The sequence below is a fragment of the Ambystoma mexicanum genome, chromosome 8 (assembly GCF_040938575.1).
Source record: "Ambystoma mexicanum isolate Mex_15411 chromosome 8, UKY_AmexF1_1, whole genome shotgun sequence".
NCBI classification, from domain to species: Eukaryota; Metazoa; Chordata; class Amphibia; order Caudata; family Ambystomatidae; genus Ambystoma; species Ambystoma mexicanum.
The window spans coordinates 499,054,790-499,082,245 of record NC_090929.1 but is presented as its reverse complement, the minus strand read 5'-3'; the positions used below and the strand labels follow the sequence as shown (position 1 = coordinate 499,082,245).

Sequence of the window (27,456 nt, the reverse complement as noted above, 5' to 3'; positions counted from 1 at the left end):
TACTGACCCTTGGGAATGAGTACGTACATATCCCAAGTATAACTTGTCACACCTGAAATCAGTTTTTTTCACCTAGTGATTGTGCACCACAAGCATAAGCTGCGTTTAAAGATCAGTCAGACTGTGTCAGTTGGACATCCTCCAATCTCTTTTCAGTCCAAGCTCAGGGAGAAAGTGCCTGTGTCGGCCTCCCAATTCCAGAATGTAGGAGATCTACTTGCATGTTGTCAACATGGGTTCTATGACATATTTGGGTGGAATGTGGTGGATTGGAGAAAATGGCAGGCGGTAAAGCAGTCCCATTTGGGAACCTCAAAGGATGACCTATTTCAGCTGTGGGATATTTGGACCCACTCAGCTGTGCTATGCTATGTCACTTTGCTGAATTGGTGCAAGAAAAGGCACAAAATGACCATGCTGACTCCTGTGCGCGCCAAGATCTCTAAACTGTGTTTTTGTAACAACCGGAAAATGGCCACACACATTTCAGGTGGGGTGAAACAGAGTACTCACTGCAGGAATGTGCCAGTGTGCTTTGCAACATTGAACATGGAGTGAAGTGAAAGAGGCAGCATTATTTTGCTGAAAACCCAAAATGCATCTTTAAAATGACATCTTTTCAATCTTAAAAGTGCTACTTGGCGCTAAATTCATCAATGTCGCATGAACCACTGTGATTAAAAAGCCCCTGCAATGCCCAGGATCATTCATTGTGTCGCAGAGGAACCGGGCCTCATTTGAATGACAGATCCTGTCAAATGTATCCTTGAAAAATCAACCAGAGGCTTTGTTTTCATTTTTCACGGGAAACACCGCTATTTTCTTTGCAACAGCATCAAGAATCAACTGTCCAGAGAAAGACTCGAAGTAAATGCCTGTAACTGTATCCTTGCTGCAAAACTCCAGCACTCAAGAAAAGAACTATGGCTGCACAAAGTGTATATTTGCTGGAGATGAAAACCGAATTTAAGAAATGGTAAAATGTGCTTTTTCCTGACTGAAGGGGGAAAATCACCTATTTTAAAGTATATTGTTGTGTAAAGGCTTGATTATTTAGAAATGTAAAAGGATTTGTTACTGATAGAAATACACTTATATACTATTTTAATTCTATAGGTTTAAAGTTAAGATTTAAAATGGAAAGCTAAAACCCAGGCTGAGTTGGCAAACTATATTTAAAAAAATACTTGCTCTGCCAGTTGCTAGCCCTGAGAAAGGGTGACACCTCAAACTTCTGGAACAGGAAAGGCTAATTGCTAGCTTGGAGGCTTTGAATAGCCAGAACAAAGGGACTTCCCAAGTCGTCATCAGACATTCGTCTTTGCTACAGGCTGGAACAATAGCAGGCTGAGACTCTTGCCTTTCAAGTGTGAGGGGCAGTAAACTTCAATCAAAAGAGAGAGGCCCCTCATTCTGCTTCAAAGGAATTGACATTTGCTTACAGTTGGGGGGGGGGGGGAGAAAAAAAAACGGATTAAGTGACAATAGACTTCCTGTTAGTTTTAAAAAGCCTATTTTGTAACTGAATTTAAAGACCTTTAACTTTGCAGCAAGAATGAGGAAAAATATGAAAATTGTGTAGTTTCAGATCTAACTTTATGTTCTTTCTGTGAAAATGTGGTAGAACTCATTACTGCATAAGGAACAGAAGTTGTAAAGAATGACAGATTTTGGGGAAGTATTGATATTGCACACATGACATTTTGTACACACATTCCAGGGGTAAATGCACATGTGTACAAAATTGGGAAATTTTAGGCCAAATCTTTCATGGTTAAAATTGCCAAAATATAGCAGAAAGTCAAAACCAGGTCTCACAGACTTGGGGTTTGGATTGAAGTAAGACCCACAAAATATGTAACCTGTGCATCTGATTTTCTCAGCGGTTATAACTGTATAAATATGTATTAGTGGTAAAATTTGATTTTGGTTCCAGTGGCTAGGAGAGGTTTCTAGTCATTGTAAAAATCATCCCATGAACAAGACATCCTTTTCTGTGATCCAATCAGCGAAGAGCAAGGCGGAAACTATGCTCTTGCCCAATCCTGGCATTATGGTTGAGGGTAGTAAGCCTGCCCCTGCCATATACTTTAGTGATGTCATTTGGCATGATAAATAAGGGAACCTGACAACACACACAGACACTGATTCCTGACTTTCTTCCTGATTTCCTGCGTGGCGTCCTGTTCCCGATTTATTCATCCTACTTGATCCTAATTCCAGATTTCATTGCAAAGCCAAGGCCTATGCTTTGCTGAACCCCTTTTCAGCTAGGCCTCACATTTTAAAAATCCCAGAAACCCAAGGGAAGCATCCTGATCCAACCTGGCTTGCTACTGCTAGATACATGCCTGCAAACTCACCATCCCACTGATCTCCAGTAACCAGAAGGGCCAGTCCAGTGCAGTCCGGCGACCAGATGGCCTAGATGATCCTGTCCCGCCTGATTTGCCCAGCTGTCCTTGGTTAGACACAATCCGTGTGATGACCAGAACCCTTGACAGTCCAAAATCCTAAATTAAAGTGGACTAAGTATTAATAGGAATCATAGAAACCATAGCATACCTTGCCTCACCTTGTCATCCCAATCTCTAAACCATCCTATCCTTACCTTAATAACTTGTAACATTGTCAGAATCCTTATTGCAATCCTGTCTTTGATTTATCTTACTAAGCGCTATTTCTTTAGTCAGTTTTATCTTGTGTAAATCTTAAATTATCAATCCTACTTCGAGTGATCCAACTGGTTCCGCTGAGGCGGACACTAGGGATCTGGTGTTGAAGTCATGAATCAACTCTAGAGCTTACTGTGTCCCTCCTTGGTATTCTGGCCGGAAAACTCTAGCACAGAGTAAAACTATAGTAAATATTTTCTTGTCCAAACTGAGTTTCTTTTCTGTTTTCACTACCGATTTCTCTAAAAAATGCCTCTCATTCAACTTTGCATATCTTCCTCACTTTAATAGATAGCGACTTCATGTCAACTCTGGATTATACCCAGGACCTATAGCTACATCCCAACCCAAAAACGGAATTCAGTGTATTGATTAATTTTAGGCGGGAATCCACAATTTTGCAAAGTTTTACATGTATGATGTTTATTCTAAATAATTTTCAACCTTCCATTTGGATTCAAAGTGTTTACTTTTGCTCAAACTATAGCTCATGATTGTTAGTATCTTTCCAATGTTGCTCCCATAGAGATTTGTACTGATTTAAAGATTTTTGCACACATTCATCATTTTACGCAGCCATTTCCGAATGTAATTTTAAAGTGTAAGATTTCAAATCCTTTTTTCTCTCTTGTTTGGGGGGGATGGTTGGATTTGAATTCTGTTTTCTCTTCCTGATTACCTGCTGCTTCCTTATATCTATTTAGAATTGTTTATTTGTGGATTGAGGAATATTGCAGGGGGAAATCCTAACGTAAAGTGCTATCTTCCCAAATAAGCCAAAAGTGTTCTTTTCTCTGGTGTTTTATGTTTTGTGTTGGTAAAGAGTGAATTTAAGTGCATTACATACCTTCCTATCCGTTATTGTCACCACATTGGTGATTGCTGCTCCCTATTCAACAGTATATGTTTGATTTGTATTTTAAATAAATATTACCTTTACCAACCAGCCTGATTCCTGGTCCATTGTGACCCTGGGTATTTGAGAAGGGCTGTGATATGAGTGGTATATCACTCAGAATATTTAACCTATAGACATAAAAAAAATTATAATTTCAGATGTGCGCTGCATACTAGGCTGAGACCAGGGTATATCGCCTGATTGAAATACTTAACACAGCAAGGGTTACTCAATCATATGTTTTGCACCTATAAACGCATGTGTACGGGCGCGTAGCAAATGACTTATCATATCGTGTGAGGAAGGCTATATAGCCTGCTAAAGAGGATGGTCGGTCCATTGAAGAGCCTGGCACACTATATAATGTCTCAAATGGTGTTAAGTGTTCAAAAGTGACAGATTCCTGTGTGTAAATCAGTTCTATAGGCAGCAGCTCATCGGTTGCTAGCATTTAGTGATTACACCGCTGCTTGCATGTGTATTCAAGAAATTGCACTCACACTTTGAGAAACACACTACAGTGGAATCTTTATATATTTCCCAACAAGAATAGCATTTTTTGTGGGTGCAGACTATGCAATTTGTGTTTGTAGTCCATTGTTTTTGTTTTCATGGCCTGGGTTTAAATCCAAACTTCTTGTTTATTCTGTGTGTTTTGGATATTCTTTTGGTTCTAAAGAGTTACTCTAAAGCATATGTTTGTCTGTCCTCGGCCTAAAAGGCTCATCAAAATGCAGACGGCCAACTGTAATCAAGTTTACTCAGTTCATCTCACTTGAGAATGGTTCCCTCACAGGCAGAAGGGAAATCTAGACTTTTCTGAAATAACACTAGACGGATCTGTGCCTGTTTCATTATGCAGCCCTGATATCGCAATTGCCCCAAAGTTGATAGTCAACAACCAGCCAGAAAATCTCCTGATTTTACACTGGGAATTCTCTCCCTGTTGTTTTTTTCATTATATCAATGTGGTGAAGTGTCTCCCCTCTACCCCCCAAGAGTCCTAAAACACTTAGAACCTGGATATCTGTTGTATGCAGACACTGGGTGAAGCAGAAGCCCAAACAATGTGCCTCGGAGAACCGAGACTACAGACCTCTGGCCAAATGGCTATGTAAAATGAGAGATTAAATCCAATAAGGTGCCCTTAGTTTTTGTCAACCCCCCTCTCTGGACCAAGTGATCAGAGGTCAAAGTCTGAGAATGCAGGGAAATGAGGAGAAAATAGACCCCAATGAGGACAGGTCATAGGACTCCCCACCAATGGGGGTAGATGTGTGAAAAGGGGAGGTTACACACAGCTATAGCTACTGCAGTACAGAAAGGCCTCGATGTTGGTTGTACACAAGAGGGGCTGGGATGAATCCAAGGAGCAGTCCGTGGGAGAAAAGTCTCCTGGAGGAATGAGTGCACAGCTGGAGCCTGACACTGCTTCCTAGAAATGTAGTGACTGTATCAAAGCATCTGTAACAATTGTGAGGCAAAGAGGAACCTGAAGGAACATTATGGGAAATGTAATCACACTGCTAATGCTAAAAAACAATGAGATTGGGGAAACCATGATGCTGCATCAAGGGCAACATATTGAAAGTACTGAAGTGTACAAAGACATTGTGATATTACAAGAGTCGCAAATGCGCTCTCTGGGAAACATAGTGAAAGTACAAAGGCACTGTGAAGAAGAGGGAGCTGGTACACTGCTTTCTGGGAAACAAAGTGAAAGTAACATTGTTCAAATTATGTTGTGAGCCAGAGAGCCCTGACATTTCAGCCTGGGATACAGAATGAATTTCCCAAAACCATAACCAAGAGAATGTTAATTACGAGAAATGCCATTTGGACAATAACCTTAAAGGAATATTAATCTTGTAAATATGATCTGATCAAGTTATCGGAGTTGATATTTCATGTTGTACTGCAGGTCCTCAATGAAGTGGTTGTGGATCGGGGACCATCCTCTTACCTATCCAACGTGGATGTCTTCCTGGATGGACATCTCATTACCACAGTGCAAGGGGATGGTAAGAGCCTTTTTCTACATTGGTTGAATCAATGCAGAAGCATTTCTAAGGTATATGGAGAAGTTATTGCCTCTGGATGTACACCAATTCTCTTATATTAAAGCAGCATGGGTAAGGCAACCTTATGGCCCACTGTTGGTGGACCACCTTGGTTCATAGATGACCGTGCAGCTCAAGAGATGGTATTTTGGAGTAAACCTGGTATGGAGCTTGCACAGTAGTCTGGTATGGGGGGTGGGAGGGGTATGATTTTGGACACAGAAGTAGATGGCATCCTTCAAAAAGGTCACTTTAATACAGGATGTTGTGTCAAGCAGACAACACATTGCTTCTGATCTGCATTCTGTCAGCTGCTCATGATCTACCTGCAAAATACCCTAGTTATGGTATCTGCACTCCTAGGGCCAGTCCCCTCCTCTTGCCATCCTGTGAGAACTCCGCCACTGCTGGCTATTGCTGAAGTTCTGTAAAGAAAAAAGCAGATTTACCATGCGCCTGTTCTCCCTGCTATATGCTTCCCTTGCATGCCTCGCACTAAGTGCATTTGTGTGCTGTGCTGTAGTATGGAGTTTGAGTGCCTTCCTCAACCCATTAGTCTTTTTGGTCCTCTTACCTATCCAATGCTCCTTTTTAGGCAGACTCACAAATGGTCTGATGGAACCACGTTGAGATAACCTCATTCCTCTGTTGGTCACTTAGCACATTGTCTAGTGTGATGGCGTTATCGGCCCCTGCACCAGGGGATAAAGCGCAGAAATATTGCAGCCTAAAAGTTTTGAGCTAAAATTCTTGTTTTTGCCCCCAGGTGTCATTGTGTCTACGCCAACGGGAAGCACTGCTTATGCTGCCGCTGCAGGAGCGTCCATGATTCATCCAAATGTTCCTGCTATCATGATTACCCCAATTTGCCCACATTCACTGTCCTTCAGGCCCATCGTTGTACCCGCTGGTGTAGAGCTGAAGGTAAGATGATCCACGGCTCCTCGCAGTTCTGATGCGGACTTCCTGGTCTTTTGCTAATGTTCTGACTGCAAACAACCCCTTTAGGTAATTTTTAATTTACTGTGCCTTACCTGACTTTCATCAGTGCCCTTGGTTGGCATCCTAAGTCTTGCCACCTAATCTGACATCAACTTGGAATTCCCTTTTCCACTAAGTGTTAGGCTCATATTCTACAATCTGTAAAGACGTAGAACTTAAAGTTGGGAAACAAGATGTTGTGAAGTACTCCAGTAGGATGCAAACCACTAATGCTGTCGATAGTTTTCCTTGGAGAGAAATGGATTAGAATTAACACTTTCATCTTCCTCACATAGATCAATACATTTTTGTTAGAAAAATATATATTTTTAATTCATATTTTTATATCAATAAGCAAGCAGTAAATGTATATCAGACGTAAAGTGGGCAGAAACTCATCAAAAATATTCAAATAATCAAAGACAGTACAACAGTAATAGTGGTGTTTACAATACAATATTACCAACAAGTGAGATGAAAACCAAAAACCAATTTAAATATGAAGCAATGGAAAAAAACTTTTTACAAAATATTTTTTATTTTTCTTCGAAGTGCATAGTTCATGCAGTTTATTAAGCAATTTTACAAACGGTGAATATGAACAGATCACGTCTACACTCATTTGGTAAGAGGCCCTGAAAGGTGCCCTTATACACAAATTGTCAATTCTATATAGTCTAACTGGCTTATAAGAAGACATTTCGGCAACTTTATATAAACTCAGTTGTTGCCTTCTTCAGTACCAGTGATTCAAAGTAGATCCTCTGACTGTGACTGCTCCTGCAACTCGGCCAAATGGAAAATTGGCATCTATACATGGAGGGCCTGCATTATTTATGGTTCTGGAGCCTCATTCTATTTGTTCTGTTATTTATCGTGGGTCGCGATGAGGGTTATGTGGTTTAATGTCTTCCAGGCACCGTTTTCATGTGGCACAACATTTCTTTATATTGGAACAGCGACATGCATCTATTAACGTCTGGATGGAATAGATGCTGGAGCGTGTGCAATCTTTTATGCTTGTTCCCCAAGTGAGTGCCGGTGTGGATGGTCAGCGTCTAGTGAGGAGCCTGGCCGTTAACTTGGCAATGTTATGGGGGACTGATAAGGCTACGGCCAATGGAAAGCCTCGTAGGTGGCTGGCCATGTGCAGACTGGCAAGATTTTTGATTGCTGTTTCATGCCTTCCCCGCCTTCTCTCCACATAAAACAAAAATACATCGTACCCTCACACATGTACCTTCACACACAATGGATCTTATTCACCAAAATGAGCTGTTGAATCAACTCCTTGGAGGAGCTCATAGCTCTAGCTTTCCTGCAGTGATCCCAAAGACAACATCAGTGCTATTATATTAACCCTGTGCCTTGTTTTGGTGCAAACCGTTCCAGATCAAGAGGCACACTGGTGGTATGAGGATGATCACAGGGAATGTTTACAGTCTCTTACTTGAACATTGAATGTTCTTTTCTCATGTTTTATTTATTTGCTATTGCATTACAATTGTTTGATTGCTGTCTTTTTAATGGGTCTGTATGGGAACATTTACGATGACCCTTTTTTTTCGATGACCATGTGCACATTTTCTGCCTTCCTTGTTCTTAGATCATGCTTTCCCCAGAAGCCAGGAATGCAGCCTGGGTTTCGTTTGACGGCCGGAAGAGGCAGCAGATATCTCATGGAGACAGGTGAGACTTGAGCATGAATTTTTGCCTGAGATTTACTTCGTATAATACATTTTGATAAACTTTAAGATTGATTGGCATCAGTTATTAAACCCTGTGCAAGAAGACTAACTTGCCTTACAGGGAGCGTGTTGAAAGGGAACTTACCATCTAGTGGTTACCACATGTTTAACGCTCGTCTTAACCCATTAGTCAATTTTGCGGCACAGGTTGTTAGAGGCTGAAAGTTCTTGTCCACCTTAGCTCTTTGATGCCTTATGTGTGCATGCATATTTTGCTTTTCTTCATAACAATCTATTTCTTTAAAATTACTCCTGTGCTGCACCAAGTAAATCACATGTTGCGCCAAGCTAAATCACATATTGAAATAATGAATTTCTGCTTGTCAAACAATTGATTATAGCATTTAATAATAGTAATTCATAACTGTCGGTGAGTAAGTGTGAACCAAGGGACTCTCTCTTGAACAAATGCTTACATTGGCTTCCTACCGTTGGAGGTTGGGCTTTTTTTCTTCTAGGGAAGCCATGGTGGGCTGCCAGAGTGTCCAACAAGGGCGTTGACCCCTGTGGCTCTGTAAAAAACTAGAATTTGGCAATCATAGAGTGGCTAAAGGGTCCTGGTAGCTTTGGTGGTGGCAGTTGGGTACCTAAGAGCAGGATTTTGATAAGCCTGTACCTTCATCTAGGATTTGTCATCCTACCACGAAATACCACACCCAATCAACCTCTATCTGGAGCAAACCTTCTACCCCTCAGGACAAGGCCAATTACGAACCAACAATGATTGGGTCTACAGTATGTGTGGTGTCCCGAATTGGGCTTTGAGTAAAACGTTGGACTCCATTTTAGCCCTTAAAATTCCCTCTTTCTTCTTTTCCTTTCTTTCGATATGATGTATTGTGAAAATCATGTTAATATTTTGTGTGGATGTGTTTTGATGGCCTGATGGCAGAATAACATTATTTGATGACGATGTAATTCATAATAGAAAAATAATTATGTATATCATAATCATTGATTTTGAAGTGTGGATTTGTATTTTAAAATTATTGGATTACATTTACTATTTATTATATCACTGTAAGCAGATGGGTGTTCATGGTTTAACACTCTTGCAATTTATCAATGCTGCATTAATTCCCCCCCCCCCAGAAAAATGAATTTAGTAGCAGTCATTTTTATAGCACCTTTTCCCATTTGTATGGCCTCAATGCGCTTGTGGTGGGTACGCCCTTGGGGACCGAAGTCCAGGTTTGAGGACATTGTCTGAAAAGGCTTGGAATGCGTGTGTGCTTTTGGTCAAGATTAGGAATTAGGTGGGCTGGCTGGGCTCCACTAAGCAACCCAAGAGGTCGGGCACGTGCATGGGTGCTAAGGAAGGTCACGAGTGGCTACTGCAAGATACTTCTTATGTGTCCAGCTAGACCAAATTTGTCGCAGGTTGTTGCTGTATTCTAATGGCAGAGGTGTTGAGGCAAGTCTAGTGTAAGCAGACGAATACGTAAGTGTCCAGCTGGACTGAATTCATTGTAGTCGTAGCTGCATTCTAATGTGTGTGGATGGATAGCCATGCCTGCGGCAGATGCCCACGTTAATGGTGTGTTGTATGCACCTTAAACTCAAATGGATGCTGCACCTCCTCAGAGGTTTTCTTCCTTTTCTTACTTTCCCCCCAGAAGCTCACCGTCTCCAGAGCCCTGGTCCTCTCTAGGCTGGACTACTGCAACAGCCTCTTTACAAATCTGCCTGCCTCTACTCTTCGACCTCTACAATTTATCCAGAAAAGGACTGAGACTTGTCCTTGGACCCAAACCCAAGGAACATATCTCTCCAGCTCTGAAACCACTCAGCTGGCTCACTGTGGCTGCAAGGATCAGGTTTAAGACCCTTTATATTGTCAGCAAGGCTTTCTGGGGACCTGGCACTCTCTGCCTCCAACTTTCTATTCCTAAATATCTTCCTTCTCGAGCACTCTGCTCATCTACCTCCAACTCTCTGGGGGGGTCAGACGCTACTCCAAGCAGACTGTGGGGTAGATCTCTCTCCTAGGCTGGGGCCTCCCTCTGGAACAGCCTACCTGCCACTCTCAAACTTGAGCAGAACCACCTCCGGTTCTGGCCACAACTCGACCTTCCTTTTTGCTTCAGCTTTCTTTCTTCCTCTCCCCTGCCGATGTCCCTGACTGCTCTGCGCACTGGTCACCTGGCTACCCTCTGAACTCGGGCCCAGGCTCCTGCTTGTCTAGTTGCCCTTGCACTGCCTCCGGGCTCTCCCTGCGCTTAGGGTCTGTACCTGTAACCCTACAGTCCCTTTCTCTGCTTTTGCATTGTGACACACAGCACCTTCAGTGCAGTGCCACTGAGCAGTCCCTTGGATTTCTCTTGATGTTTGAATACATTTTCTTGGGTGACCTACTGTTCCCAAGAATAGTAAGATGACCCTTGTCTTACTTTATGGGTCCAGCACACACCGACCTATATGGTGAGCTGGGGGGTTATCTAGTAACTCGTTTAACCCATTCCTCATGTAACATTTTGTTGCACTAACTCACTTGAATGGCTGGTGGCAGTGGCTTCTTTTTTACTACCTAGTGAGGCTGATACCTCGGCTGCAGTGCTGCACCAAAGGATGACCATTTTCACAAAATGGCCTCTGTCTTCTTTTTTTCCCATTTCTTGTAAGTTAGTTTCCTTTTTGGGCTTTTACTCTGTTGTTGTTTGCATCAGCCTTTGAGTCCATTGTGTGTTTTGCCTTTGGCAGGCTTCAGCCCTGAAGCCAGCCAAGACTCCAGTGTCTGGAAAGGCAGGAAGCGAGGGATGGACCCGAAACATCACTGTCCTTTGTCTCTTGGTGTGCCTGAGTGAAACCAGTTCCTATTGGCCGGCTGAAGGACAGCCACCCTGCCTTGTGATTGACAGCCGAGGGCTGTGAATGAATGGGTACTTGAATAAATAGCAAGGTTTATGGGACTAAGATCAGAGTCGACCACTGGAGGACAACATCCGACGCAGAAGACGTGAGAAGACGCCAGCAGTACATCCTGGACCATGAAGTGCCAGGTGGAGCCCTGCAGCTGTGCTGACCCCATATTCGAATCGTCAGGGAAGACCTGTAAATGATGACTTACTCCCTTAGGCTGGTGGGACCAACTAGCCTCGAGACTAACTCTATTTTGGCACAACTCCAGACTTGCTGCGACTTTCCAAGGCTGCAGAAGCCCAATACCCAGGGTACCTCGACCATCTGTGAGTGCATTGGTTTCCGGAGTCCGAATCCGGCCAGATCTTCGTGGGCTTCCAGAGGACTCTACAGAAGCAAGAAATCTGCGTCCAGAATCCCCTCATCATAGTCCAGGACCGAGGGATGAAGGAAATCCTAATCGGAGCTTTTCGTTCTTCTTTGGCACAGAGGAAAAGCCGCTAAAACCACAAAGAGCCGGTGACTCGAAGAAAAATCCATTGCTGATGAGACCCTCTCTTGAGTGCTGCCGCAGAAGCCCACCAGACGTCCTCCCTTTTGTCACCGGAACAAGGGTCTGCAGCATTGCATCCAGAAGGCATCCAGCTGGAACAACTTCTTGATTTCAAAGGTACTGTGGGGCGGTACTGTGGGGCTTGGGGTATACTATCGTTTTGCCATTTGGGGTGCTTCCAACCTCTGGGAGTGCGATTTTACCATACACTAAAATGACCTCAACTTACCTGCTCTGGTCTTACAGCTTGTGCTTTCTAAAGGTGACTCCTCTTGAGTTGCTGTGATTTCTTTTTTGAACACTGACTATTTAAGAGCAATTTTCTAAGAAGAAGAGCATCAGAACTTTGACTTTGTCTATTGACGTTGGCGTTCCTGGCTCCCCAAAGGCCTCATTCTGAACCTATTGGCTTTGGTAGTGTGTGTTCCCTTACATGTTTTAAATGTTGAACACTTGAATGCTGGGATAATTGACTGTTGGTAGAATCTAACTGTTCTTATGACTTATCAGTCTGTTCTGATCTAACCCTAACCTTTCCTTCCTTGAATAACTCAGTACTACAAAGGTGTTAACTATATAAATCTTATACTGACCTCAACTGACGTCACCTATGGGTGCTGGAACATGTGTAACATATGAATTAATTACTCACCTGCTTTATTGTTCGCTTTTTTAATTGAATCCTAACTTGGGATTAATGTTACAACTAATTGTTGCTTTTTAAAGAATGCTTTAAATATCTTTGTGTATAAATAAATAATGTATTATAACTTTAAGTGTGTAAGTGTTTACTTGGATACTTGTGTTTACTGATTTCATTGTACAGCTCTACAGCTCACATTACCCCTCTTAAGATAAGCCTGGCTGCTCAGTCATACTACCAACTTGTGTAGTACAGGCCTATATTAAAAGGTGGGTTTCTAATAAAGTCTTGTGTAGTACCACACCAGTTGGACTGCACTCATTCTTGACTAACAACCCTCTTAGGCTCTTTTGGGCACTGTGGACCGGCTACCCTCAAATTCTTCTAAGCGCACTAGACCGGCTAATTTAGTACATCTACTAGGCTTGACAGACAAGCTACCATAAGATCTTGGCATCATAGGATTCTGTAAACGCAATAAAGAGGCTACCCGTATAGCATTACTACATATCTTCTAGACTTTATAATGTGAATAATGTGCTACTTTCAGACAGCAACGGATAGGGTGTTGTCATATATCTTTGAGCACAATGGGCAGACTAACATTATAAAGTGCAAAACAAGTGCGCACTCCCAAGTCCATCTAAGTGCAGCACACTGCCGTCCTCAAATCCGTCTAACCTTCTAAGATCTGAGTGCAATATATGTGCTACCTTCCCAATGTCTTCTAGAGCAGTACATGTGCATCGCTTTCACAGTTCTTCACATGCTATACATCTGCTAGCCTACACAATTTCATCTAATTGCCATACATGTACTACGCTTCAGTATTTCTAAGCTGACCTACCCAATTTCATTCTACGAGCAATACGTCTGCTAGCCTTCAGTTCTTCACATGCAATACCACTGCTTATCTACACAATTTCTTCTAACCGCATACACGTGTTAACCTACCCAATATCTTCTATCCCCGAATCCATCTAAGTGCGACCCATTTCCTTCCCCGAATTACAGTTGGCTGTAATGCATTTCCTGCTCCCAATATCCATCTAATTGCAACGCCTTTCTTACTCCCAAATAACAGCCAAGTGCAATACATTTTAACCCCCAGAATACAGCTAAGTGCAATACTTTTCCTATCCCTAATAGTCCATATACGTGCAACACCATTCCTACTCCCACAATCCATCTAAATGCAACATTTCTCCTGTCCGGAAATACAGCAAAATGCAACACATTTCCTGCCCTAAAAATACTGATAAGTGTAATACATTTCCTAACCTCAAATATCCATCAAGGGGCGATGCCTTTCTTACTCCCCAACATCCATCTAAATGTGACACATTGCCTGCCCCCAAATTACAGCTAGGTGCTGTACATTGCCTACTCCCAAAATGAGCTTATATGTAATACATTTCCTTCTCCCCATTACATCTATCGGACTATCCAGGGCGTGCAATCCTACACAGTGTTATAATCTGATGATAGTAATGTAATGTAGGAAGGCGTGGAGGGTTTTAATTGAGCACAGTAATGGCTGTGCTCAAAGCCCGTACCAACCTTACCTTAGTTGTCGCTGCAGGATGCTCCGTCTGATGTCCATGGGCGAACAGGGGCGAACAGGGAGGTGAGCTGCCTAGAAAGGAACTGCACTTAGCTGTAGACCTTTGCTGGCTGCCCAGTCTCGGCTGCCAGAAAGAGCCACTAAAGTACGCTGTTCCGGTCATGTGGCTAGCAGATCTCCACCAATGGGCTGTTAGCGAGGGCGGGAGCAGTGGGAAACACACACCGTGAACGGATCAATATAAATGCTGCTTGAAAATTGATGGGAAGGGCAGAGGTCTCTGAGCACACTCACACGATGTTCGCATAGGGAGAAAAAAGTAAATCATTCTGTAGATATTTGTGTATTCATTCATTAATTCTCCATGCTACACGTTTTATTTAGGTTTTCTGGAATTGGAATCACGACAATATCTACAAGATTATTCAATTGGAAATTCATGTTTTTTCTGGGGAGCACCACTAAAATATAATTAATGTAGCCTTGATAAAGTGCAAGAGCGGGAAACAGGAGACACATCTTGGCTTACTGTAATACAATGACGAATGGTGAATGTCACCCAATAATTACTAAATACAAGTCTGCACTTTCAAAATCATTGATTTTATCCATCATTTTTTAATATGAACTACTTTTAAATGTTATAATCAATTTTTGCACACCGAGTATTTACAATTTCAATGTGATTTTGCATGATGGTAAAAAATAAATTGCAATTAAGTTTTTTTTACAGCGGCTGGGAAGTATGTACTCCTCTCATTGTTCTCCAGTTGCAGCCTGCCTACAACCCAATGCTTAGCTTCACAAATGTAACATACAAATTAGTTATTAATCTAACATCCACGAAAAGCAGTCAGATTTACCACTTTCCACTGGGCAACTTGTTCACCCAAAGACCAGATTAGGTTCATGTTGTGGTGTTTAGTCGATCTGTGGTAAGCCATCCTGCCACCCTCAATATGTTTTGTCCTCAAACTGCCATGAAACCTCACCACTGACTATGCTGGCGAGAATTGATGTTGGTTGTACAGCAAAGCATGTGGTGCTGAAGGGGTGACTGGTTAGTTCAGCTTGGTTCAGCTTGGTTCAGACAGTCCTGCATTTCTATAATGCGTTTCTAAATTGTCTGGTCAATATTTCTTATCTTCGTAATCTCTGGCATAGTCCCCTCGTACTAAATAAAGGAATTCTTATTAAAAACACCAACATTGCCCACAGCGACGGTCATGGTTTATAGTCTTTACAGTATTACTTTTGTTTTTATTTACAATTTTTGGTCTTTACACAAAAAGCACATCCACATTCCACATCATAAGCGATGCAATTAGACAGAAGGCACCGGGATTTACATTATTTTAAGTTCGGCACCAGAACTGTGTGATGACAGGAATTATTGGGTTCGGTCAAGTTAAAACCTATGTGCCAAGAAGCTTTTCCTAAACATTTTTTTTTAAGAACACTCGGTAACTTGAGCCAAAAATAAGCGCCCCAACGAAGAATACTTATGATTTTAAAGAATAAACTGACTGTGATAGGGAGGCTTTTTGGTGTTTCCATTTTGTTTTTCGATGACATTTAATGATGCCTTTTGGTGGATACTTCTTGGGGAGTGGACATTAGGTGTTTTAGTGGTATGCCAGGGTGTTTTCAAAGAGGCATATCGTGGTTCAGGGGGGGAAGAGGGGATGGAAGTGAAATTTTATTCCGATGAGGTATTTTCCAAATTATTGTGCTAGAAATTCCAGAGGTACTCAGGAGTGTATCTCTGGTGTGCTTTTGCAGGGGCCATGCCTCCTTCCCTGGCTCATGTGACATCCCATTCCTTTGCAGCTTACGTAATATGGGCAACATCTGAACCTTGGGTACGCTGGCTCTCCTGCTGTGAACGCTGCAAAGTTGAGCCATTGACTGTGCAGCCTCTTACGATGGCCTCCTGCTGTGCTTCAAGTTCCTTATTTACAGCTCAACCCAGGCACTATTTGCCTGAATGATTGTGGAAATCCATTTGTGTGTCTTCTAATGCCACAATGTTTTCTGTGTTTCAGTATAAGCATCACTACCTCGTGCTACCCTCTACCTTCCATCTGTTTCCGGGACCCTGTAAACGACTGGTTCAACAGCCTTGCTGAGTGTTTGCACTGGAACGTTCGCAAGAAGCAGAACCACTTTGCTGCTGTCGATGAGGAGGAGTTCTAGGTACTTCTTGGACAGCAGCCTGCCTTCGAGGACATCCTAGTCAAAAGGCTTCCAGTAGCCCTTACCATGTACATGTGGCAGTGCCCACAATGGAATTTGAGAATGAGAGCAATTGAGTATCCTTGGCTACCACAGAGGAACTGCTGGCCATGCTGTATGCTGATCTACAATGCAGTTGAATGGGACAATATGTGTTACCTATCTGCTCCCACTATTTAGCTCTCCCAAATCTGTATTCCACTCTCCTGTGAGCCTCTATGGGTTTCTGCCAGTTTGCATATGGCAGATCTGCTGTTACGGAGGCAGACCAATGGAAAGTCACCATGATAACTGTACTCCATCGCCATTGTCACGAGCATTGGCAATTGCCTTGACAGTGAAAACTCATCTGAATTAACCTACACTCTCATTGTTTCAAGAAAGTGTCCTGATGGTGGTAAAAGTGGCTTTAAAAAGTAAGCTCCTATTGCCTGCACATTCACTGCAGGCCTTCAAAGGCAGGTATGTCCCTGAACCCTGCACTAGGCACTTTTCAGTAGCGGTGCCCTGGCCATGGAACAAAGTGAGGCAAACCCCCTTTTCCACTCAGCAGGAATGTGAACTAAAATGACACATGCAAATAGTAAACGTTAGGGACAGGATCGAGCTTTATTTGTTAACCAGTGCTTTGTCAGAATATATTATATTATATTATATAATATTTATATTTAGTGGGCATCCTTTTTTTAGAATCCTTCCCCCACATTATAAGGACCAAAGTTTTCTAAAAATATATCTGTGTTCATATGTATATTTAGTTTTGAGCCATGACGACGTTAGTCCAATGCCCTCCTCTGCGCAGATGCAGCAGAAGTCAGAATAGTACATTTTTTTTGCTTCTTTTTACTGTTCGGGGTCTTGGGGATTCTTCAACATTTGAGATGAATACTTGAAAACTACCGGCCTTGCTTCCTTTCCAGTGTCCCACGTCAGCCCAAGTGAGTCGTTTTATTCAGACTGAGACCCACATGTGTGAGTTAATGGGCACCCCATATCCATAGGAATAGCAAATTTAACCAAAAAAAGGAAGTCTTCTTTGCATCTACTCGAGTTGAAAGAAAACTAATGATTGAAGTCAGTGAACCGTACTACGCTGCATAGCGAAAATAAAAGTATCACCCGTCTGTCCTGAGGTATGCATTTGTATACATCGGAAAGGCACTTTTAGATAGTCCGTAATGTGGATTGGTAGCTGTATGCACCACACCCCTTATAACATCCTGCATTAAAACACTTAAACATGTTTTTATTCTTAGCCAACATGTTTCTGCCAGTATATAGACATATCACTTAGTGTATGCAAGTTGCTGTTTTCAATGGTTGAGAGCCCATTAAAGTCTATGGGGGAGTTTGGTGCTTGCTGTGAGTGAACAGAGTCAAGGACACATGACATCTGCAACATGCAGGTGAATCTGGTGGTATGATCTGTCCACTCCTTGACCACCCTGTCAATCATTAAATTAAAGCTCAGTCAATACTATAACCTTGACATGGTGCCCCTTTTGCCAATGCAAATCGAGTACTGCCAGTATCTTGCATTTGTTTCATTATAAGAAAAAGTATCGATTCTTGAGGGTTGATGGGAACCCCAATGTCTTGTATTCTTGTCCCAAAGTCCAGGCCAAGTTCAAGTTTTGGAAGTGAGTTGTTTGACACTTGCTCCGTCGTTCATGGCCCTCCCAACGAACGATTTCAAGTCTCCTTGATTATTGGAACCATACACTTGATACACCCTTCTTGCCACTTTCTTGAAACAAACATTTTGGGATGTGAAGATGGCGGCAGTTGTTCAACATTTAGTTTACAGTTTGACAAATTTGTATTTTCTCTTCTACTGTTTTAGCACAGCACATGGCACATGTTTTTTGCACATGTTCACAGTAATCGTTTACAATTAATCCACCTCTAATCGTTCTGTTTTTTGGTTTTTTTGGCCTGAAATGAATTTCTGCCTGAGGTTTACAAAATTAGGAGGGCACCAAAATGTCTTGATATGAAAAATGTAGATAGTCTATGAAACTTCATCTTGGAGTACCGTTGTGCAGCAGCTTCTGAACCTGTTACAGCTCTTTTCCTAATCTCGGTGCTGGGCACCGATATGCCAGGGACCCTTGTGCATGGAGCATCTCATAGAGGAGGTGAAAGGGTATGAATTATTAAAATGGTGACTGATCTGCTCCAGCTGAGCGTAACACAATCTCTCAAGCGTTTCCCGCTTGGAGCTTCTGTTGGCTTGTGTCAGCAGTAGGGTCATTCGATAGGGAATTCCAGTTCAGCGTGGGAAGTGGTTTTCTAAGATACGAGGCATCTGTAACACTCTTTTTACTGTGGTCTGTGGGAAAGAGATACTGCATCGGTTGGATTAACACATTCCCAGCACAGTAGCATCCAGTGCCTTCGCACTCACTCTTCAAGACATTTTAACTCTTAGGTCCTTTTTTAAAAAAAATGAAATAATCTTTTGAACATTTTTATTGATTGGTGGATGTTTTGTCTTTTATGAAACAGCTTTTATAAAGATATTTAGTATGTGTTGCTAGGTGTGAACAAAGAACATTGGTTTTCGTTGCAATCAGAACTAATTGAGCAAAGTGTTTTATGTTGTCTTTACTTCCAAGGGGCTGGCTTCTGGAGCCATTGTGTGACAGAAGCCGAAGCATGGAGGACAACCCTACCCAGGGGTAGGGAGGAGAGACTGGCCTCTGTTAACACGGCTGAGATGTCTTAAGCAAGTCTTATACACAGGCCTGCAGTCCAGTCCATTGGGGTTCATAAACTGGATGGACGATATCGGGGTGGAAAGCAATGAGGGCCAGTGGGTTACTGTGACAGTTGTCTGCAAGTTGTATTTGGAAACCCTCTGTACGGGATTTAGTGGTCTCCACAAACCATGGCACACAATGTGTGTCTGTTTGATTCTATCGCTAGAATAGTTATGTTTTTCTGCCACGTCCAAGTTCATGTGCATGGGCAGAGTGTTGGAAGGACTGCTCCTAAACCCCTACGTGAATGAGTTCTGTTGGCCTCCTCTGATAAAGGTTGGGACTTATCCAGTGTCTTGCGCATCTATTTCCTTCCCGGGCTTTCTTGGACAAATACAGGGAAAGGTGCTCTGGTTTCATTGTGTGCTTCCTTTAATAAGCAGCCTCTCCTCCCTTTGGGAGTTTTGTACAAATAGAAAAATCTTTTATGGCAAAAAAGCAAATAAAATCGCAATCCCATGAAAAATAGCTTTTCTCTGTCGCTTTTCAGAGATCAATAAGAGGATGAACTCCTGAGTAGTCCTTGTAGCGAGCGGATCAGTGATTTTCTTTGCTGTTTCTGAAGCAAGGGAATCCTGGCCATGGAGAATCTCCTTCACCAGTGACTCTATAACAGGCTAGTAATGTTGGTAAAGGTTATGTGCAGGCTTTGGGCTTTATTTTATTTAATGGAATTCTTCTTTGAGGTACAATCTGAGGTGAAGACACTGTTTCTTTTATGTGGCTAAAAGTCACATCGTCTGGCAGCCACCTTTTAATGAAAGCCTCTGTGTCTCGATAGCAGTCGTTTTTTATGCGCTTGTCGATAGCTAGCAATCTCACCCGTTCTGCTAGAAAGGTCTGATTTTTGGTTGAGTCCTCTGAGCCAGAGTTGATTGCTGCTGTTTTGCAGCTCCTTGCAAAACACCAGTGTGACTGGAAACCCAAGCATGCAAAGTGCTGTTGGCTGAAACAGGGCAAGGGCGGTCATAGTGATCTTAATGACATGGTGCCAGCTGACACATCTAGGCAGTGAAACAGAAACTTCTTTGCGTGTGCTTCCCAACTGAAGGGCACGCCTTCCCCCGTGCAGCTTGGCGGTGCATGCTCTCCTGCTTTATTATTCAATGGGCACTGCCTGAGCTCCACAGACCTTTGCATAAAATGCAGTGAAGGTAACTTTAAGTAAATGCCTTGATCAAGTTTTCCCATGCGCGCTCCCTTTCCATCTCTGCATTTTTATTGGAGGCTGGTCTCATTATTTACTTTTAATATTTGGCGACCTGCCCTACTTAGTTCTTTATCAGTTTTAGAATGCAAAAGGTTGCACACATCTAATTAAAACTCTGATAATAATCATGTACATGTAATGTATTTAAAAATATGTCTATCATTTATAATTATTAATGTCCATGTCAATGTTTTGTAAATGTGGTTATAATAAAATTCGATATCTTTTAGCCCCACCCCATTAGATGATTAACTATCTATGTTTGCAATGTATCGTCAATATGGGAGTGTATTTAATTGTTTACCTTAAGGGAACGCCTCTGTTTATTTTTGGTCCCCTTTTAGACGCACTATATATTTATTAAAAACAAACACATTCATTTTTTAAATGTGAGCTTTTTGCTTAACGTGGTTTCTGCAATACACAAAATGATTTTCAGAGGGCGGGAAACAGCTAGTGAAGGGGATAATGTGATGGCCAAAAGGAACCTAAATTTATAGGGAAGGCAAGAACCTAGTAATGTTGTGTTTGGGATTTTTTAGAGAATGCAATATAATAGGAGCGTTGAAGCATTACCAGTTTCACACCACATTTTGCTGTGTGTATCTTCTCACTGTAAATCTATGAAAAAACTAGAACAGTACCTAGTGGAATGCTGGCAACCAATCCATTTATGATTGCTTCCCCCCCTCAATCATTGCCTACAGGTACATGCCCACATTCTGAACAGCCTTGTTGACTGGCTGCTCTTCCTCTCGCCTCTGCCCACTGCCTCCAGTGTGCTTTGCCCTTGCGCAGTACTCCCATCTTCACCTGCACCGCCCGTCTCACACTTACGTTCTGTGGGTCCATTTGAATTTGCCCTTTTTCGCCTCCATTCTCCATGCCTGAACCCTCAGTCGTCATAGAAAGCAGTACAGGCTTCTCTGCAACTTCCAGCCTCAACTTTCATGGCAGCTATTGTGCCGGAGTGCTATTAGCCATATTTGTGGGCCACAGTGGGTGGTAACAGTCAGCAGCGCTTGTGCTTATCTTGGGCAGCAGGTGGTTACCACCCGGTACATCCTGCCATACTAGTCGTCATGGGTTAAATAGAGCGTTTACGTTTTGGAGTGCCATTGTAAACAGCGCAGTGGTAGATGGCTGATAATGACTAGTACATTCCCCCACTCTCATCATTCACAATTCTTATCTATAGTTCTGTTTTGTTTAGAAAATGCTATCCCAAATGGATTAATGCTATAATGGCTTCATAGTGATTCTTTCGATAATTCTACAGTCTTCACATGCCTTGTGCCGCGGCTAATGCCCGGACTTCTAACAGCCATTCTGCTACTATTCATTGATGTGTATTGCTATAATAAGCTCAACAATAATAAAAGGGATATGCGCTTCTTGAGCCCTGAATGCAGTATCGTGTCTAAAATTAAGTCATACTCCATTTGCCTGTGTCTTTGGGCATACTCGCGGTGTGGCTCATGGCAAGATGGCTGTGGACTATTTAAAATCATGCACATTTATTTGGAAAAGGCACTCAGCATATGTAAATGAAGTATTTTCTAAGAATAGTAACACAATTTGAAAACATCCACGCAATCCCTCTGAAAGCAAAACTAATTTTGGCCAAACACTATCCTCGTGGAATTTTGTGAGTAAAATTCACCATCCAGGCCATCTGTACGAAAATATAAAGTCCTATTGCCATTTATTACATACATATCAATTATGGCATTAGGAAATGTACCCTAACATAGTGTAAATGCTACAGGTGGAAATTTGCTTTTACTTTAAAAGTGAAGATTTTCGTTTTTACTTGCATTCATCTGCAAATTCTGTAGTTAGTCTGAGGAAACAATTTCTACAAAGTTTTTTGAATGAAAAGAAAAGTTTGCTTGCTGTCACGTTGCACCACTTATGAACATTCAGCTGTGATGTCCCCAGGAAAAATTATATTAAAATTGTGAACAAACCATGTTGCAACATAGCAAAGCCATAGCTCGTTGCGGTTTGTAAATGACCATAACATCCTATTGGGAACCACCTCTGGTCATATATATTTCTAGCCAAGAGCCCTGCTTTGGAAATGAATTCAGCATTTTTGTATAGAATGACTGCAGAATGAAAACAAATAATCCCCTCGAAAAAAGTCTTAAGCTATGAAGTTTGGGTTCTTTGGGGTACTCCCTATTCTCCCCCACACATATGAAAAGACATTCCTCTTTCTAGTCTTAATAAAAATATAGCATTTTCCTATTCAACATACTCTTACAAGCAATAGCCAGACAAGTAATGCTGTTTGAAAAAAGTTGAGTAAAGTATAAGGTTTTATCTTCCAACACAAAACTTGATAAAATCTTAATAATTAAGGATACTAGAAATACAAATAATTGCAAATGTAATCACTTTAATAGCATGAACCTCTTGATCGTGATGGCTAAAATGCAGCCAAATTTCCCGGATGGCAGTCCTTGTATTTCAGTCCCCTGTCCGACTCCAAAATCCATTCTTGCTTCTTTCCTCTGAGTCAGGGAGGTTTTCTATTTCTATAGTTAGTTTGCATTGTTCTCATTTAAGGACATCAGTAGTAAATGAGCGTGAATTGTTTCTTTTGAAAATAAGAATTCTTTCAAAACAAGCCTGGGATAACTGGAGGATAGGCAGTGCCTTAAAGGTTCTGTTTCCTGGCCCATGTGTGAGTAAGCAAGGAAGGCTTAGATACCCAGAGCTGTTTAAGATCAGCCCACTACTTCCCCCAGCTTGTCTGGCTTTTGACCAGGCATGGGCACCGTAGTGTGAATGTCCCTAACTGAACTGTGTATGGCGAGATCCAGATTGGGACAGAAAATAAGACATGATGCCAATAAAATAGTGGCAAGTGCAATCATGTTCCATACTTTTTGTCACAAACTATCTAAAAAAATCTTTAAAATATGTCAAATAGTTCATTTTAATCTGAATTTGTTCAATAAAAATGGTTAAAACTAACAGCTACGCAGCGCATCCAACCAGCCTACTTTGTCCCACAAATGTGACCCGCGCTAGCCAAATGAGTAGATCTTTCCTTCTTTGGCCCCTTTCCCCCTGTGAGCTTGCAGTTGACTCACTGGTGCAAAATAACATTCTCTCGGTCTAGATTGGTCCAAAAAAATGCTTTTTCTCGTTTTAATACATATTAAAAAATGAGAGCGCATGATCACCTGTGCCTCTTCATCCGGTTTCGCTTAATTTTACTCATTGCATTAGTATGTTCCAATTCATTGTTCTTCATAGCGGAGCTGTGGCCTGACAGCTGGACGTTTTTACAAATTTACAACCTGCCTACTAGTCACACTAGAATGATGAATTTAACAAGCGTGCATATTGCATCAATCATTTCTTCAAGTGTCTGCAGGGAATAGAAGTGCAAGGCCATTTTGCTGATATCTAATACAACGTATGGTTCAGCTTTTTGGTTCCTTGGAGCACAGGTTGTTCGAAAGCCTCTCTCTCAGGAAGCCAAAATGGTTCCCTAATTTCCTATAACACTTTTTCAGTGTCCTTGCACCCCATAAACCGTGCAGCTGAAATCTATTAAGAGGAAGTCCTTTTTTTTAAATGAGGACCGGGCAAGAGATAATGTTGTCGTCACAATGCTGATGCAGTGATAGCGAATTTTCTCACCACAAGCTAGCAATCCTTTAGCAAACCAAGGAGTTTGCTTTGCATCTATCCAAATCTATATTTAAACGCAATGAAGTTGGTGCTAGTAGAAATGTTGGGTTAGTCCTGATAGAGAATGGTCAATTTTATGAAGAAGTTACCTGCAGTAACTTTGACTTACTCTACTCTTTCCACGAGTATATCAGTTACTCCTGGTCATTTGTTTGTGAATTTAATAGTTATTTTCTTTGAGTAATTGCAGAAAGTCACTAGTCTTCTCTGCATGTGTGGTAATGGAAATAAATACTGCACACTAGATATTGACAAAACCGACCAAATTCTAAAGCTAGCAGAAAGTAGCAACAAATTTTTATTCTAATATCGCAGCATTGGTAGGCATAGAAAACGTTGTTCAATTTGATGCACCTATTTTATTCCTGTCCGTTCTTTAATGTGTAAAACCCCTATTTGCCGCTATGTAGTACACAACATTTCTCTTAGGCTGTTGTATAATTTTTTACCAGTGGACCACCCCTGCAAACCATGACCACAGCTGGTGCCAGCAGACATAACTGCTTAAACTGCATAATACGGAAAATATTTTGTTGATAAATCCAGTTTCTAACTCTGATGTATATGTAGAATAATTTGGTGCACAACTGAACTTTTTAGAACACAAAATCCTAATGTTTCATACTGTTAATACTTTGAAAATTTGTTAACTATTGCTAATGCTATAAAAAATGTAATATTTTTGAGATCTTTCAAATAAATTGAGTTTTATATTAAAGAAATAAATTGATGTTACTGTTGAATCATTATTGATGGGTGTGACCATGAACTGTTTAATGGCGAGGAAGGATGCCCATGATTTGTTTTATAAAATGCTGGTGAACACCGAGTGTGTTTCTTAACCAATGTCTGTCCAGTTAGGAACCTGGAATGTGACGGTCAATAAGAACTGCAAAGCATACCTCACCTTCCCACAGTCTCCAGGATTACAGCTTTCTCCTTAATAGTTGCTTCCCTTTGGGGAACAGTCTGCAGTGTTCATGGAGAGATTCAAAACTTTTTTCTCATCCCTAGCTTAATATGCAGAAAGCACTTCAGAAAAATGTGACTTTACCCTCTTGAAACAGCAAGGATTAACAAAATGAACGTCACAGTCCTACCTCATGTTCCAGGTTGTAGAGCTACAGACGGTCCAGGATCAGCTAATGTTGTTGGGCCTCATCATGAATCCAGTGGTAGCCGTGCCGGTAGAAACAGCATGGCTGCTGCCGGAGTAATTTTTTTTCCGGTGCCCGGCAATGGGGACTTGCCAGGGCATTACAGCCCCGGTGGTCCTGGTAATTCCTCAATGCCGGGCGCCGGAAAAAATTACTCCCCATATGACGGTAGCACCGGCACCATTCACGAATGGTGCCGGTGCTACCGTCAAGGTCTGCAAGCAGGTGCCGTTCCGCCCGCCAGGTCAGTCCTGGCGAACTGAAAGGCGCCAGCTCGCAGAACTCTGAGTATGCCGGTCCGGTAAGAACGGTGCCGGTAGCTTACCGGCACTGTTACCAGACTGGCATACTTATAATGAGGCCCATTGTGTTACATTGGAAAAAATATAACTGATGTACTCCTACATTCAGTTTACACTGCCTCATTAGTGCCTCAGAGCTCTAATTCGGTGGCCTGACTGTGCGCTGTGTGATTCCCTTTCTGTGTGCTCTCTTCAAAGCAGGTGCCACGGGGATGTGAGCTTTGGTATTCCAGCGCTGTTGGGATTCCAGGATTTTGGCTGTTGCCAAAGTGTGGCAAGTAACCAGTTGCCTGTAAAGCAGAAGAATCCTTCTCAGTGGCATTACTCAAATAGCCCTAGAGAGGATCCTGATAAGGCCTCTAAGCCTCAAGCCAGTGTACCATTATATCCAGTGAATGATGTATTACCGGCAGGGTGATGCGGAAACTTTGGTTAGATCTCGTGGGCGCCTACTGAAGAGGATGCGTTCTCTTCGGTCATGGCAGCTTTCTGGCAAGGGAGATTCCCCAGATTCCCTTCAGCATAATGAAGAGGGGGCAATCTGGCATTTTGGATTCAGTACTTGAGGACCTACAGGAATAGTCTGGAAATTCCATCTAGTCTGGTTACTTTGTCATTGGGAGCTGGGATGCAGGGGGGGTGAGGTAGCACAGGTCTTGCAGCATCCTAGTGTGAGGGATGCACCTGGGCCCCTTCGGCGACTCTGAAGCATCAGACAACATGGAGTCTTTCACCTTTTGGGGTCAACCTGCGAGCTGGCCTCTAGTCTCCATGGGAACGTAATGGACCCAAGAAGCACAAACTTTTATAAGTTTGACAGCTGGCTGGGCCCAGTGGTATCTTCATTTTTTTTCGGACCCTGTTAAGGACATGTTCTGAAGCATCATTAAGTCAATATGCTCCTCTGAGCCTGGCAGGCGTTCCGGTCCCCGGTCCCCTCCCCCCACAACCCCACGTCAGACCATGAAAGGCAGTGCCCTTCTCCCACCAATTCTATCCTTTCCCAACTCTAGAGGTCCCGACCCACTTCAAGACACTTCTTATGCGGGTACTTATGTGTCATAAGGGGATCAGTTGAAGGACCTCTCCACAGCATTTTACTTCCTGCTTAAAGGACATTGCAGCACCCCAGTGTAAGTAGGCTTATTGTACCTTGGCAAGATTCAGGAGCAACTGGGAGTGCTCACCCCTGTTCTGCCAGCCAAGTTCACGCCAACATCCCAATGCAGCCCAACGTCATCAAGGAGGCAGAGGAGATTTGAACGAAACCTCACTCCCCCACTTTGTCGAACAAGCAATTGGAGACACAAGTTCAGGGCTATGTTGGATGAGGCAATGTGTGATGCCTCTGAGCCCTCATGACACCCACTCCAATGCACTCAAAGGGAAAGCAGACTTCAACTTTAGTTTTGACTCTGGTGGACAGTGCAAGGTCTTGGACACCTAGAGCAAGAACATATATGTAATGTAAGGTAACGTATTCTTCAATAGAGCCCTGCATTTTGGTTGGCCTTACTGCATGTGGTGTCAGAAAATACAGTGGAGGGGCCCCTCCTGTGACCAGAGCAGTAGATGTGAAACCTGTGGTGTTGATTATTGCAGGTCAGAAGTACCTAAGAAATGAGTCTAGTTTTTCTTTTGTGTGTTTTGCTAAGACACTTTGGAGTATGTTGGCTGAGGGGGAAAGACCAATGTCTGATAGCCACACTGTTTTGTCTCAGTCACTGTTGTGGGGAATTGTGAAGGGCTAAAGAGGAGAGTCTAATCATTACTCTATTGGTGTTTGTGCTAACGGCAAGGCCAGTGACCGCGGTCTGTGGGGACCTCTGTGTTGTCTCGGGAGGCAGGAGAACTTAATGTGGAATCTGTTTGTTAGGGGGAGAGGGAGGTAATGCCTTAAAAGGCATAACAACCTGGGGACCTCCCTACACACCTATCACTGCCCACTGTGGACAGATTTCACCAGCTCACATTGCCACTCACACACATAGACATGTGTGCGTTCACACACGCACATGCACACATGCACATACACTGCTGTGTGCAACAAGGATATGAAAATTGGCAAATGAGGTAAGGAGGTGTTCTGTATAATCCA

The 27,456-nt window shown here is 42.4% G+C and overlaps 1 protein-coding gene across 6 annotated transcripts in view; it reads left to right on the top strand.

Moving 5' to 3' along the window:
* The window catches only part of NADK (NAD kinase), a 798,433-nt gene extending 773,804 nt beyond the window's left edge, over positions 1 to 24,629 (top strand). For all 6 annotated transcript variants that reach the window (XM_069610162.1, XM_069610161.1, XM_069610163.1 and 3 more), the window contains 4 exons: positions 5,495 to 5,594; positions 6,400 to 6,557; positions 8,221 to 8,303; positions 16,027 to 24,629. In XM_069610162.1, coding sequence (XP_069466263.1) covers positions 5,495 to 5,594; positions 6,400 to 6,557; positions 8,221 to 8,303; positions 16,027 to 16,177 — 492 coding nt within the window. In that variant the 3' untranslated portion in view covers positions 16,178 to 24,629. The remainder of the gene's footprint in view (positions 1 to 5,494; positions 5,595 to 6,399; positions 6,558 to 8,220; positions 8,304 to 16,026) is intronic.
* Positions 24,630 to 27,456: the final 2,827 nt, after the last annotated feature.